This window comes from Furipterus horrens, unplaced genomic scaffold (assembly GCF_987537825.1).
Source record: "Furipterus horrens unplaced genomic scaffold, mFurHor1.1.pri manual_scaffold_10, whole genome shotgun sequence".
NCBI classification, from domain to species: domain Eukaryota; kingdom Metazoa; phylum Chordata; class Mammalia; order Chiroptera; family Furipteridae; genus Furipterus; species Furipterus horrens.
In genome coordinates, this window is record NW_028327180.1 from 22,383,172 (window position 1) to 22,396,321 (window position 13,150).

A 13,150-nucleotide genomic window follows, 5' to 3' on the forward strand; every position below is an offset into this window, starting at 1 on the left:
AACACAGTGGCACTGACTTTTAAAAAGCCTTGTAAAATTGCCTGGCCTCCGCGGAGTCAAGGGCTGTGTGCAGGAGTGCTTACTTTCTGCTGTAGCGCGAGTCCGGGTCCAACAATGTGTAGATTCAATTCCATGTCTTTCCAGGATGACTAGGCAACGCACCCCCGAGGTGTATAGCCAAGGTGAGGTGTTCGTGGGGGGAGCTCCGGGCGCGACTCTTGGGGCGCGTCACGTGATCCGGGGATGAGGTGGAGTTCGGCTTTAAGGGGCGTCTCTGCTTATCTTCATCAATCTTTAGGATTTGAACAGGAGAAATACCAGCGGTCCTTTCCTCTTCTCCCCGCTCCCTTCCATGGCCACCCTTTCCGGGCAAAAAAGACGAATCCAACGGAGGGTAAGTTTCAAGTTCACACCTTGTTAAGGGACTTTTGAGAAATTACTCATTGAAGGAGTGAAGGTTGAGAGAGGAAGAGAAAATATACGAGAGCCTAAAACTGGCGCCAGGGGGCTGAGGTGGAGCCAGGAGTCAGCCTTTTTGTTCAGATCCCCGTGCCGGCAGGTCGCAAGGCGCTTCGAATAATCGGACAATTCCAGGACTCCAGCCTTGGGCTGCGGGGACGTTGGTGACCGGGACCTGCGGCATCCGCACGCCGGGCTCCCTGAGGATTTCTGGACAGGATTCGAGTTCTCATCCCCTCAGGTTCTCCTAAGAAAGCCAAGGGGAGGGGGGGGGGGCGCCTAGGTGGTCTTCTCACCTTGCTCATCTGCCGCATTTTCCTGGAGCTGGCTGGAGTTTTCGCGGAGGAGCCAGTACTAGGATGGCCTGGGCAGGGTGGGCTTGGCGGGTCCACAGCTTCCATCCTCTTCTTTCGGCACGTGTCAGGCGGAGGTCCCCGCCAGTTCCCGAGGCCCCGGACCCCAGCGCAGACGTGGCCTCCTGGGACACTCGTGGGTCTCCGCGGCTGGGCTGGAATCGAGCCTCATCCCCCTGGGCTGGGCTCTCCCAGCCTGTGGCTGCGCCCTGGTAGATACCCTGAGCCCTCTACCCCCATTTCCCAGTTTTAATCATCTAACACTTTAGCTTCTTTTAGAACAGAGATGCTGGTAGCCTAGCTGGGCTAGAAGATTGAGTGGAGGTGGTTTAAGAGTCTTCTGGGGTCCCCAGGCAGACTGGGGGGAGAGGCGAATGTTTTAAGGACTGATTTTGAGCCAAAGAGAACTGACCGAGTTTGGGCTCTGCTTGTTTGTTTTTGGTTGGTTTGGATGGTTTTCCGTTTTGCCAGTCTCTCATCATCATAGGTAGAGATGTACCCTGATAGATGGATGGCAATAGATGGTGGGGTTAGGAATGAGGCGAATTTGGGGCAGTTCACCGTAGTTACAGAATATGAAAACTGTGGGCGCCTACGCACGCTGCACAGTAAAATCGTAGGGGAGGAGAGAGAGGGAGTGTGACTTCACATCCCCCCCCCTTTTTTAAGAGCCCTCAGATTTGCCATGCCCACCTGGATCCTAGGAGAAAGCATAAGTGGCACACGTGAACCCGTAAGTGCAGAGCTTGTCTGTCTCTCTCTGCTTGGACAGGATGGAGAAACAGCAGCTGCCAGTTCCAAGACTGCAGGCTGCCTCCCTGGTGAAGCAAGAGAGCAGAAAGCTATCAGCCCAGTTTCCCACCCTTGACTACAGATCAGAGCTCTTTTGAGTGACTCTGACTTTGTTAGCCTTCCTTATTGTTTTAAGGAGGCTGTCTTTTGAACAAGCCTTCCTTGGAGAGGAAGGAGCCAGGAATAGGTAACTCATGGAGATACATTGGCAGTAACTTGGGGAGGCTGCATGTAACAAGACTTGACATTTCTTTTCCAAAATAAGTGAGGTGAACAGCCAATTCTGAGTATATAAAATTTTTTATCTGCAGCAGGCTATGGAATACAGAAGCTGTGTTTTCTGATAGTAACATTACTAAGAACAGCAAGTGGGGAAAGGCCAGTGTTCTAATTGGAAAGGAGTAGGAAATGTCTGTTTGGAAAGGGACTAATTTCCCAACTGGTGATGTATGCAGTGTCTCTATTTTGTCTATAAATGTATAGGACAGCTATAATGAGATATAATGATCTTTAATTTTTGCAGTGTCTGTAGTTGCATACCTTATTTTAGAAACATATATTGGAATAATAAATGATTTTACTTTGTAAAGATAAATGCATGTGAATTCTTTCCCTCTTAGTATTGTTGCTTTCTGACAATTACTGTCCTGAAATTATACTAATGTAAGCTGAAAACATATACATTTTATCTAATGGGTAACTGTTTTACCCAACTGGAGTGACTACCCAGCAATACACTTAGCAAAAGAGGCTTGCAAATACTTTAAAAATTAGTTCACATTTTCTCTATAGCTGAGCTAACTTCTTAATAGGAACACTGCTATTCCTGATAGGAAATGTCTATCATATATAATTTCAAAGCTATTAGAGTACAGTTTCAGTATATTTACCTAAACTGATCTGCAAGAAGACTATCTTTGTAGCCCATACATTGTAATAATTTAATAAATGTTTGCATTAATTTTCATATATATCATATTTTGTCAAAATAAGTGGATGCAAAATTTCCATTTTTCCTTTCCGCTGCAACCTTGGTCTGCACCTTCATTATCTCACTTGGATTAATGCACCAGCATCTTTGAATCTCCCTACTTCTTTTCTTTCCTGTTCTGAAGTCTGTTGAAAACAGCAGCTAGAGTAAACATTTTAAAACAAGTCATGTAACTTCATCTTTTACCAGAGACTCTCCAGTGACTCCTCATCTTGCTCAGAGGGAAAGTCAGACTGTTCCATAGAACAAGGCCCTACACAGTCTGCTCCGCCTTTGTTTACCTTTTCCGATGCTGTTCAGCACACCAGGTACACTCCAGCCTTAAGGATTTTATATTCTGTCCACTTGGGATGCAGTCCCTGAGATCTCTGCATGGCCTCCTCACTCACTACCATCATCTTAACTGACATCCCCTCAGGCAGGTAGAGGCCTTTCCTACCACCCAGGAATGAATGGCAACCCCTAACAATCCTAGCTCCCCTTCCTGGCATTAGTTTTCTCCGTAGCACTTGCTATCATCTGGCATACTCTCTGCTTTATTTATTTATGTCTTTCTCTGCTCCCAAACCTAGAAGCTCAAAGAGAATGGCACAACTGTCCCCTCTAAAACCATGCCTGACACAAAGTCAGTGTTCAGTAAGTATTTATTGGAAAATGAATTTTCTTGCATAAACAATTTCTTTTTTAACCCGAAGTGGAACATTTTTTTCCTACATACCTGACCCAATAACAAATCTATTAAATTAGCATTCGCTTTGCATGTAGAAGGACTAGGATAGAATTCAGCTGCTGATGTCAAGACTAATTCACAGAAGAATCTGCTATTCCAACCATGCATCTTCTATGTCAGTCAACACATCTTTATTCTAAATCTAATATTTGCTAGGTACTATGAGGTATACACAGTACCTACCTTAGAGAGGTTATATTAAAACTGAGAGGAGCCAGTTAAGATTTGAGGGATTAAATGGTGCTTTGAAAAGTGGGTAGAATTTGGATTGGTGATGAGACAGAACACCTGCAAGAAGAAATGGCAGGGGCGAAGGTGCAGATGTTAAAGCAGGACAAGTGCATTGGTGGACAGTGAAGGGACTGGCCTACCTGGGACAGAGCGTTCACCGTGGGGTTATTAGAGCAAAGAATGAAAGGCAGAAGAAAGTGTAATGGAGAGGTCTTCAAGCGTCAAGCTGAGGCATGTAGTCAATAGTCCAAATCTCATACCTGAGCATTTATTCCCCTGGTGGTAACTGGTGACAAGGAGCCATGAGAAGTCATAGAATAAAGAGGATATACTTTCCTATTCTGCTATGTTTTTACTCTTAATAATGAGGGAAATCTCACAGTTATCTGGTAAATAATGTTAAATATCATGATAAAAACCTGCATATGAAGTATGATGCAAATTTGTCTTGAAAACTTAAGCGAGAAATTTCCAAAGAAGTTTTAGATTACTTGTTCCTTCCAGGTTTGTTTTTAGAAACCTGGAGACATTGATAATTCTCTCTGCCTTTGGTATTCTTGAGAGAAAAAGGGTGATTACCATGTAAGTTTAGGAGTCATTACAGGATGTTGCATAGAGGAGAGGAAAACTGTATTTCTAACAACACTCACACTTGACGTCATTCTACTACCATGCCCAGTCTTAATACTTTTGTTCTCACTCCATGTTAGCAACCTTGATTTTATTCTTTTTGTCTTATAAATTCAAGTTTTGGTTGTATAATAAAAAACCGTCTACATTCTAGAAAGCAAAAAAATTCAAGGGAAGTTTCATTAGAGACACCAGTTAAAATGCAAACATGTTGTTGGTTCATTAAATGTCTCATCTCCCTTTCATTGTAAGTAAATCTGCATGATTTCCTTTATTGTTCTTGAGAAGGAAAGAAATAAATGAAATTCCCCTTCTTAACATAGGCACAATAGCCTGATAATTAACATAAGAAATCTCACTTCATTTATTTACTTAGTAATCTAGCATAAATAAGAGAATTTTGAAACAGGAGTTTTTAATTTTACAAAACTATGGTCTGTAATTTGTTTTGTTGGTAAAAATGCTGCGAAAAATCAAAATTATGACCAAAATTAGATCCCTGCATTGTATCTGTATACTTTTTAGAGGATATTTACAAGATAAGGACCTTAGAAATATTTTGAAAGCATCTGACATATTAATAAATTTATATAATCTTATATTTAGAAAAATTCAGAGCTGTCCTACACAAATGCGAGAACTTGAAAGCTTTACATGTAGTAACTATTAACTTTTGTGTATAGACAATTGCTAGATTTGCAGGCAGTTCATTCCATTTGACTAAACATTTATTCTTCATAATGGGGTGAAAAAATTTTAACTATAATATTCTTCCTTTGGTTCTACTTCTAACTTGTGTAATTAGACATAATATTCTAAGCCTAATTCCCTATGCAGATGCTACTCTCTCAAATATGAAAAGACATCTATTACCATACTTGTTAAGTTTTTTCTGGATTAAACATCTTCTGTTCCCTCAACAGTCCTTCATATGACAAAGTTGTTTGATGTTTCACTGTATTAATCATTTCCTTTTGAATATATTTATGTTAAATAATGTCTACCTTAAAGAGCAATTCAGTTCATGAGGGGCCTATTATTAAAACTGGGCCTTTACAAGATTTCTTCCATTTCTATAGTAAGAGAAAGGATTGGGTAGTTTTGTTATTGTTTTGTTGCTTTGTTTGTTTCATATATTTTCCTTATGTTTAAAGTTGTGCATAAAGTATTTTTGTTATACATTCATATTCTTAGAGTGTTTAGGAATGTGCTGATAGTGCTGTTTATGTAAGACATTGAATATGAGATTTCCACACACCTTACTAATTTACAGGCCACTATGTCTTGCGTAAACAAGCCCAGCAAAAGATATTTAGATTTTTTTCAAAATGTTTGCACTGTTTCTGCTATTTTAAAAAGATGTTTATACAGATTTCATTTTATCTATTCCAGTGTCTTCAATTTAAACAGTAGCATGAGTCAGAATTCATTTTGCCTGCCCTCAATAACATTATTAATGCAATTGGTCATTTTCTCTTTACAGATTGTTCAGTTCAAGGGAATGAAGAATTCAGAATAATTTTGATAAGTGGATACCAATATGGGGAATAAGAATAAGCTGAATATTTGACCTGCTTTGAAGAAACATATCATCCATTTGTCTAAAGTGATCTGTAACAACCAAACCAATCAAAATGGATTTAACATTATATTCCCAGGTTGAAAATCACTCCATGTACTATAATTTTTCAAAAAATAATTCCCAGTTTTGGGCTTTTGAGAATCATTGCCATCTGCCCTTGGCCATGATCTTTATATTAGCTCTAGCTTACGGAGCTGTGATAATTCTTGGGGTCACTGGAAACTTGGCCTTGATCACAATCATCTTGAAGCAAAAAGAGATGAGAAATGTTACCAACATCCTGATTGTGAATCTTTCCTTCTCCGACTTGCTCGTTGCCATCATGTGTCTCCCCTTCACATTTGTCTACACAATAATGGACCACTGGGTTTTTGGTGAGGCGATGTGCAAGTTGAATCCCTTTGTGCAATGTGTTTCTATCACTGTGTCCATTTTCTCTCTGGTTCTCATTGCTGTGGAACGACATCAGCTGATAATCAACCCACGAGGATGGAGACCAAATAATAGACATGCTTATGTAGCCATTGCTGTCATCTGGCTCCTTGCTGTGGCTTCTTCTTTACCCTTCCTGATCTATCAAGTCTTGACTGATGAACCACTCCAGAATGTCACACTTGATGGGTTCAAGGACAAATACGTATGCATTGATATATTTCCGTCGGACTCTGATAGGCTGTCTTATACCACTGTCCTCTTGGTGCTGCAGTACTTTGGCCCACTCTGTTTTATATTTATTTGCTACTTCAAGGTAAGAAAACTCTCTCCTCTCATGACTTTCATTTTTACCTTCTTTCCAAATAATTCCACATTAAATAAGTGGTTCTATTTGAACTCATTTTTTCCTTCCTTCTGTAGATATATATCCGCTTAAAAAGAAGAAACAACATGATGGACAAGATGAGGGACAATAAGTACAGGTCCAGTGAAACCAAGAGAATCAACATCATGCTGCTCTCCATTGTGGTAGCCTTTGCAGTCTGCTGGCTGCCTCTCACCATCTTTAACACTGTGTTCGATTGGAACCATCACATCATTTCTACATGCAACCACAATCTCTTCTTCCTGCTCTGCCACCTCACGGCGATGATATCCACCTGCGTCAACCCCATCTTTTATGGGTTCCTGAACAAAAATTTCCAGAGAGACTTGCAGTTCTTCTTTAACTTCTGTGATTTCCGCTCTCGGGATGATGACTATGAGACAATAGCCATGTCTACCATGCACACGGATGTTTCTAAGACCTCTTTGAAGCAAGCAAGCCCAGTCGCATTTAAAAAAATTAACAACAATGATAATGATCTGAAACTGCTGTAGCATGTGGTCCAGCGGACATCTGTTTCAAAAAAGCACAACATGCAGAATACTTTCATTACCTGTTCAACCAAGGAATGGGGTTGAAATCATTGAAGAAAGACCAAGGTTTTCCTGTCTTGCTTTCCACTGCTTTTGTTGTAACTGTCATAATTACATTTGGAACAAAATGAATGGGCTTTGGAATCTTCTGGCAATAGGTTTGACCCCACATCTTTGAAGTGCTTTTTGTGAATTTATGCATATAATATAGAAGTTTTTATATTATTTATTGGAATAAAATTTCTTTGAAGTATTACTATTAACAATTTTAGAAGCACTACACCTGACACTCTAATTAGATTAAGCCATCCTGATTAGATTGTCACTAGATTGGGTGATCCCGATGTAACTAACTATAGGCATCATTTCAGTCTATTACAGAGGTGACAACATGAAAATAGAATTTAGGAGGTGGAGGTAAAAGAGAGTCTGTGTCTTGCATACCTGTAGTATAAAGTCATTTAGGAGTGATTTGAATTTTTAAAAAAATTTAACAGAAGATTTTATTTGCTCCTAATTATTACTTAAGGTAACAATACATAAAAATATTTCTCAGCTGTGAATACCAGGGAAATTGGGCCACCAATAAATTTAAGTAGGAAAGCAGTTTCTTAATTCCAGTATTATTTTGGTACCCAAAAACCAAAGGATTTCAAAGTAATTAGTTTAATAATTAAATTGATAATGCTGCAAATAGTTGAGTTATATTTATTTGAACTGATGATCAAGAGGTTTTCCATTTTTCACAAGCTGTTCAGTGTTTGTAAAGCTTTCTAATATAAATATAAATGCAATTAGAAATGCATTTCCAGCTTACAATGTACAAAACATGAAGTGTATTTTTCATACATCAGTGCCTACATAGTAATAATTTTTAATTTTCAATGTCTTTCAAAAGAGGACATCAAGGTACAACGTTAAAAGAATGTTTACCCTGGCTCACAGGAATAAATACCTAAAAACTGAAAACACTTCATATAGCCCATGTTAACCTGTATAAATTGCGTACCTTTTGGAGTCTTTTAAATAATGCACTATAGAGAGTCCTGAGTAGTCATGTCATGTTAATATACTCAATTTCATGTATCCTGTAATCATGACCGAGCCTCAGAATCATTTGGAGAAAAGATATTTTACAAACAAGACATATCTTTGATGTAATGTATATACAAAGTATTAAATGTGTTGATCTTAGAAGCTTAGACATTTTCCTTATTAAAATTGTTTTTGCTTTTTCTGAGTCTCTCATGTCTCCCTGCAGCTTCATTTTCTTTTCTTCTTTCTTTCTGGTTCCATGTCTTCGCTCCCATGATGCTCCCACAGAATCCTATGTCTGGTTGAGAATGAAACATTTTCTATACTGTGGCATAAGTGTTGATGGTCCAGTCTTCTTCCTTTGCTTCTTGAAGGCAGAGACTGCTTTACATGATTCTTTGTGCCCAATGTGTTTAACACAGTGCCAATTACTTAGAAGTTTTAAAATATATATATATTTCTAAAACAAATGAATAAATAATGACTAAATTTCCTTTTTTTCTCATTTGTGAGCATATTGATGTCACATCCTGACATTTTACTGGACTCCTGCTACTAAGTTTATCTTTAACAAGATGTTTTCTCTTTTATTATGTTATTTTGCTTCCTAAACTAAGCAAAAAGGACCTTGACCTTGAAGCTTTTATAAACTTGCATGATTCATCTTGTAAATCAAGCAAACCTTTAACATTGAATGTTAACATGATTTCAAATTATAGCCTAAGAATGACTTTTTAAAACTGAACAAAAAAAAATTCTAAAACCAACTTTAAAAATTTTTTCATTTTATTTTTAAGTATATTTTATTGATTATATTATTACAACAGTTCCAGTTTTTTCCTCTTTACTCCCCTCTGCCCAGCACCCCCGCTCCACCAGCAATCCGCCCCACTCCCCTAGTCCATGCCCATGGGTCATGCATACAAGTTATCTGGCTTCACCCTTTCCTATATTATTCTTTTTTAAAAAATAATTAATTATTTTTTATAACAATAAAAAGTAACAATCCCCTCCTCTCAGACTTAAGACCCTTTATAATCTTATAAAGGACAATGGGCGAAGGTCTCGTGCTCCTCTAACTGCTTCAAGCTGGGCATGTCATTGTCCCACCTACCCTTGGCTCCAGAAATCCCTAATAAGAGTGGGGGTGTGGAGGGGAGGGTGGCCTTCCCACATAGGGAAAGATCTTGCATACTCCAGGTCAGTTGGCTGTCCCCGGACAACGGCGTGCTTGGTTTAGCAGGCTGGCATCCTTGTATTCTGGGGGCAACAGATTTGGCAACAGGGTTAGAAGGCATCATTCAATCCACAACCACTAGATGATAAAAGGCAGGTATTAATTTTTCAATGTTCCACATTAGGGAAAAAAAAGGGCTTCTTTGGAGGAAGGTGTGCCAGGCATGTCACACCTTTCCAAAACCCTTTTGCCCACTATACTTAGTTTGGACTGAGGGGAATATTTTAGGTTTCATTCCTGTCAGACCTCTGGGTCCTTTCTGTCAAGCCATCAGGATAGAAAAGAGAAACCAGTTTTAATATGAAGCTCACAGACCACCCCATTCTTCACCAACCCAATCACTTAGTTCAGCCAAACCGTTGAGTCTCAGGAGGCAGCGATGCAGACAGGCTTAAGTGAGGCCTATACGTACAGACAACATAATTTTTCTCCTTAAGTTTACCCTTCTTGTCATTAAGTCCACTTTTAATTTATCCTGTTCATTTGCATAAACACAACAAGAGCAGCAAATGATCACTTATGATCTTTAAGTCTGCTTTGCTGGAACTTACGCAAGGAACATTTAGGCTGACCTTCAGTCTGCCCTTCAGGGCACAGAAGCTGAGCCACCTACCTGCCATTCAGCCTTGCCTGTAGTAAACACCTGTCTTTTCCAAGTGCGTCTGGTTTTCCATTGTGCCTTAAGGCCCCTTCTAGCCATCTTTCAGGAAAGAAACTTCATTCCTTCCCTGGAAAGATTGCCGTGTACCACACAACCAACCAAGGCACCAGGTCTTTTTTCTCATGGACTTTTATTACCTTTGAAAGTCAATCCCAGTTCCTCAGGGCTTTTTGGTAACAACCAGAGCTAAAGCATATCTCTTTGAGGTGTGACATTCCAGTCAAAGTCTTGGTCAAGAAAACCTCTATTAACAACTGGTCTTATTAGTTTTATGCAAAGAACCTTATGTCATTACTTACTTCTTCAGAATGCCAAATTCTGAAGGGATCAGATAGGGAGAAAAATATACAGTGTGAAGGAAAATCCTTATCCTTCTAATATTCACTAAAATTGCATTTCCATTCTTTATATTTTCTTCCCCCCCCCACTAAAATTTGTTTGTTTGTTTTTCTATTACAGTTGTCCCACTTTTTTCCCTATTGCTTCCTCGCACTCTGCCCACCCCTTCACCCACAGTCAGTCCCCACCCAGCTGTCCATGTCCGTGGGTCATTTATACATGCTCTTTGACTAGACCCTTCCCCTTCTTACCCCCTTCTCTTCTTCTTCCTCCCTACTTGTCACTGTTAGTCTACTCCTTGTTTACATACCTCTGGTTCAATTTTGCTCATTTGTTTGCATTGTTCATTAGTTTCCTGTAATAGGTGATAGCATAAGGTATTTTTCTTTCATTGCCTGGCTTATTTCACTAAGCATAATTCTCTCTAGTTCCATCCATGTTGTTGCAAATGGTAGAAGTTCCTTCTTTCTTTCTGCTACATAGAACTCCATTGTGTAAATGTACCACAGTTTTTTGATCCACTCATCTACAGATGGGCACTTAGATTGTTTTCAGCACTTGGCTATTGTAAATAGTGCTGCTATGAACATTGGAGTGCATAGGTTCTTTTGAATTGGTGTTCCAGGATTCTTTGGATATAATCATAGCAATGGAATTGCTGGTTCAAAAGGCAGTTCCATTTTTAGTTTTTTTGAGGAAATTCCACACTGTTTTTTATAGTGGCTGCACCAGTCTGCATTCCCACCAGCAATGCATCAGGGTTCCCATTTCTCTGCACCCTCGCCAGCACAAGTTGTTTGTTGATTTGTTGACGATGGCCATTCTGACTGGTGTGAGGTGGTATCTCATTGTGGGTTTTTTTTGCATCTCTCTGATGGCTAGTGATGTTGAGCATTCTTTCATATGCCTATGGACCCTCCGTATGTCAACTAATATTTGACAAAGGGGAAAGAACATCAAATGGAGTGAAAAGAGCCTCTTCAACAAATGGTGTTGGGAGAACTGAACAGGGACATACAAAAAAATGAAACTAGACCACCAACGTACACCGCACACCAGAATAAACTCAAGATGGATCAAAGACTTAAATGTAAGCAGTGACACCATAAAAGTCCTAGAGAAAAACATATGCAGGAAAATTTCAAATATCCCACGTAGCAACATTTTCACGGATACATCTCCTAAGGAAAGGAAATAAAGGAAAGAATAAGCAAATGGGACTACATCAAACTAAAGAGTTTCTGCTCAGCAAAAGAAAACATCAGCAAGATGAAAAAGGAACCAACCATGTGGGAAAATATATTTGCCAACGATACCTCAGACAAGGGATTGATCTCCAAAATATATAAAAAACTTATATGACTCGACACCAAGAAGACAGATGACCCAATTAAAAAATGGGCAAAGGACCTGAGCAAACACTTCTCCAAAGAGAACATACAAAGGGTCCATGGACATAAAACCAACTTTTAATATAGATGGGAAAATATCATTTTTTTTTTACCCAAAACTGGAATTTTAAACTACTTAATGATTTTTCTGCTTTGAGGGTCTAATGGGAAATGTTGTCTTTCTTTACCGAAGTGCTATGGAAATAAATTACTACTTGTGAAAAAAGCCTTAATAGGTGCTTTGTTGTCAGCATATTTTCTAAAATGGCCATTTCTAGGATTTTCCTTCAGCTGTGTAGGCTGCTGATTCCTTAGCTTTACATAAATAATGAAATTAATATCAAATTCTTCTCTTTTATGAAAAGATGTCAATGACCTAATAGTAAAGCCTAGGTTCAGCAACAGATCCATAGTAATTCAAGAAAATAAATGCCACGTTAAATACAAAGTATGGAACCACTGGGTTTTCTTAAATCCAAGAACAAAAACAAATCATTGACTTAGTTCAAGAGCAGAGCTATAAAGTAGCTTATATAAATTTAGAATAAAATGATAATAGCTAGGATTTTTAAACGGTTAGTATGTGCCAAGTACTATGTCAAGTATTTAAGTATCTCTAAGGATTCAGGACTAATATCTGGTCACTTCACATAATGGGAAACTGAAGCTCAAGTTGAAAAACCTGAACTACTGAGTAATAAGTTGAGCAGAAATCAAATCTATGTTTGCCCAGTATGAGTAAATTTGACAATGAGCTGGACTTAAGATAGGGTTTTAGAAAATGATTATTTTCTCTCTTTACAAGTTATGTTATTAGGGAATAACAATACCACCTGTCTTCTTTCTGAGTTTGGCTGCCATAAAAAATGGAGTAAAGTGGAGGAGTTGAGAGAAAGTGGTCATTATGATTATTTGTGTCCATAATTCCTTTTTGAATTGGGGGATTCTATCTGAAAATATTATTTTACTATCCATATTAGCTTTATTTATTTCCTGTTAACTGGGTATTATAGTCCCCTTTTTTATTCCACAAGCTTCCAAGAAAATATAAATGCATGCTATACTATAATTTCAAAATCTGACAACCAAATAAATAGATATGTTCCCAATGACAGTGTTTCTCCACACAGAGTGGAAGTGGTAGAAAGCTGTGGGTTTAAGCTGGGCTTCTGGGGATAACTTGGGCCTTGTCACCTCATGGCCATTCAGTGCATTTATGCACACTGCCAGATCCTTCACCACAGCCAGGCTTGTTTTCCTTGGCAATCTGGGATTCTGCTGGAGAATGTATTGCTCAGTGAGATGTGAATTTTTTCATAGTATCCATATTTTCTTCATCTACTTATCTCTCTGGTCCATCAGAAAC

The 13,150-nt window shown here is 38.9% G+C and overlaps 1 protein-coding gene across 1 annotated transcript; it reads left to right on the forward strand.

Annotated features, from left to right (window-relative positions):
- The first annotated feature begins 5,820 nt into the window (after positions 1-5,820).
- Positions 5,821-8,259, forward strand: NPY1R (neuropeptide Y receptor Y1). The gene is made up of 2 exons (XM_090288607.1): positions 5,821-6,516; positions 6,624-8,259. Exons 1-2 carry the CDS (start codon positions 5,821-5,823, stop codon positions 7,080-7,082), a joined length of 1,155 nt encoding a protein of 384 aa, XP_090144733.1. The 3' UTR covers positions 7,083-8,259.
- The last annotated feature ends 4,891 nt before the right edge of the window (positions 8,260-13,150 follow it).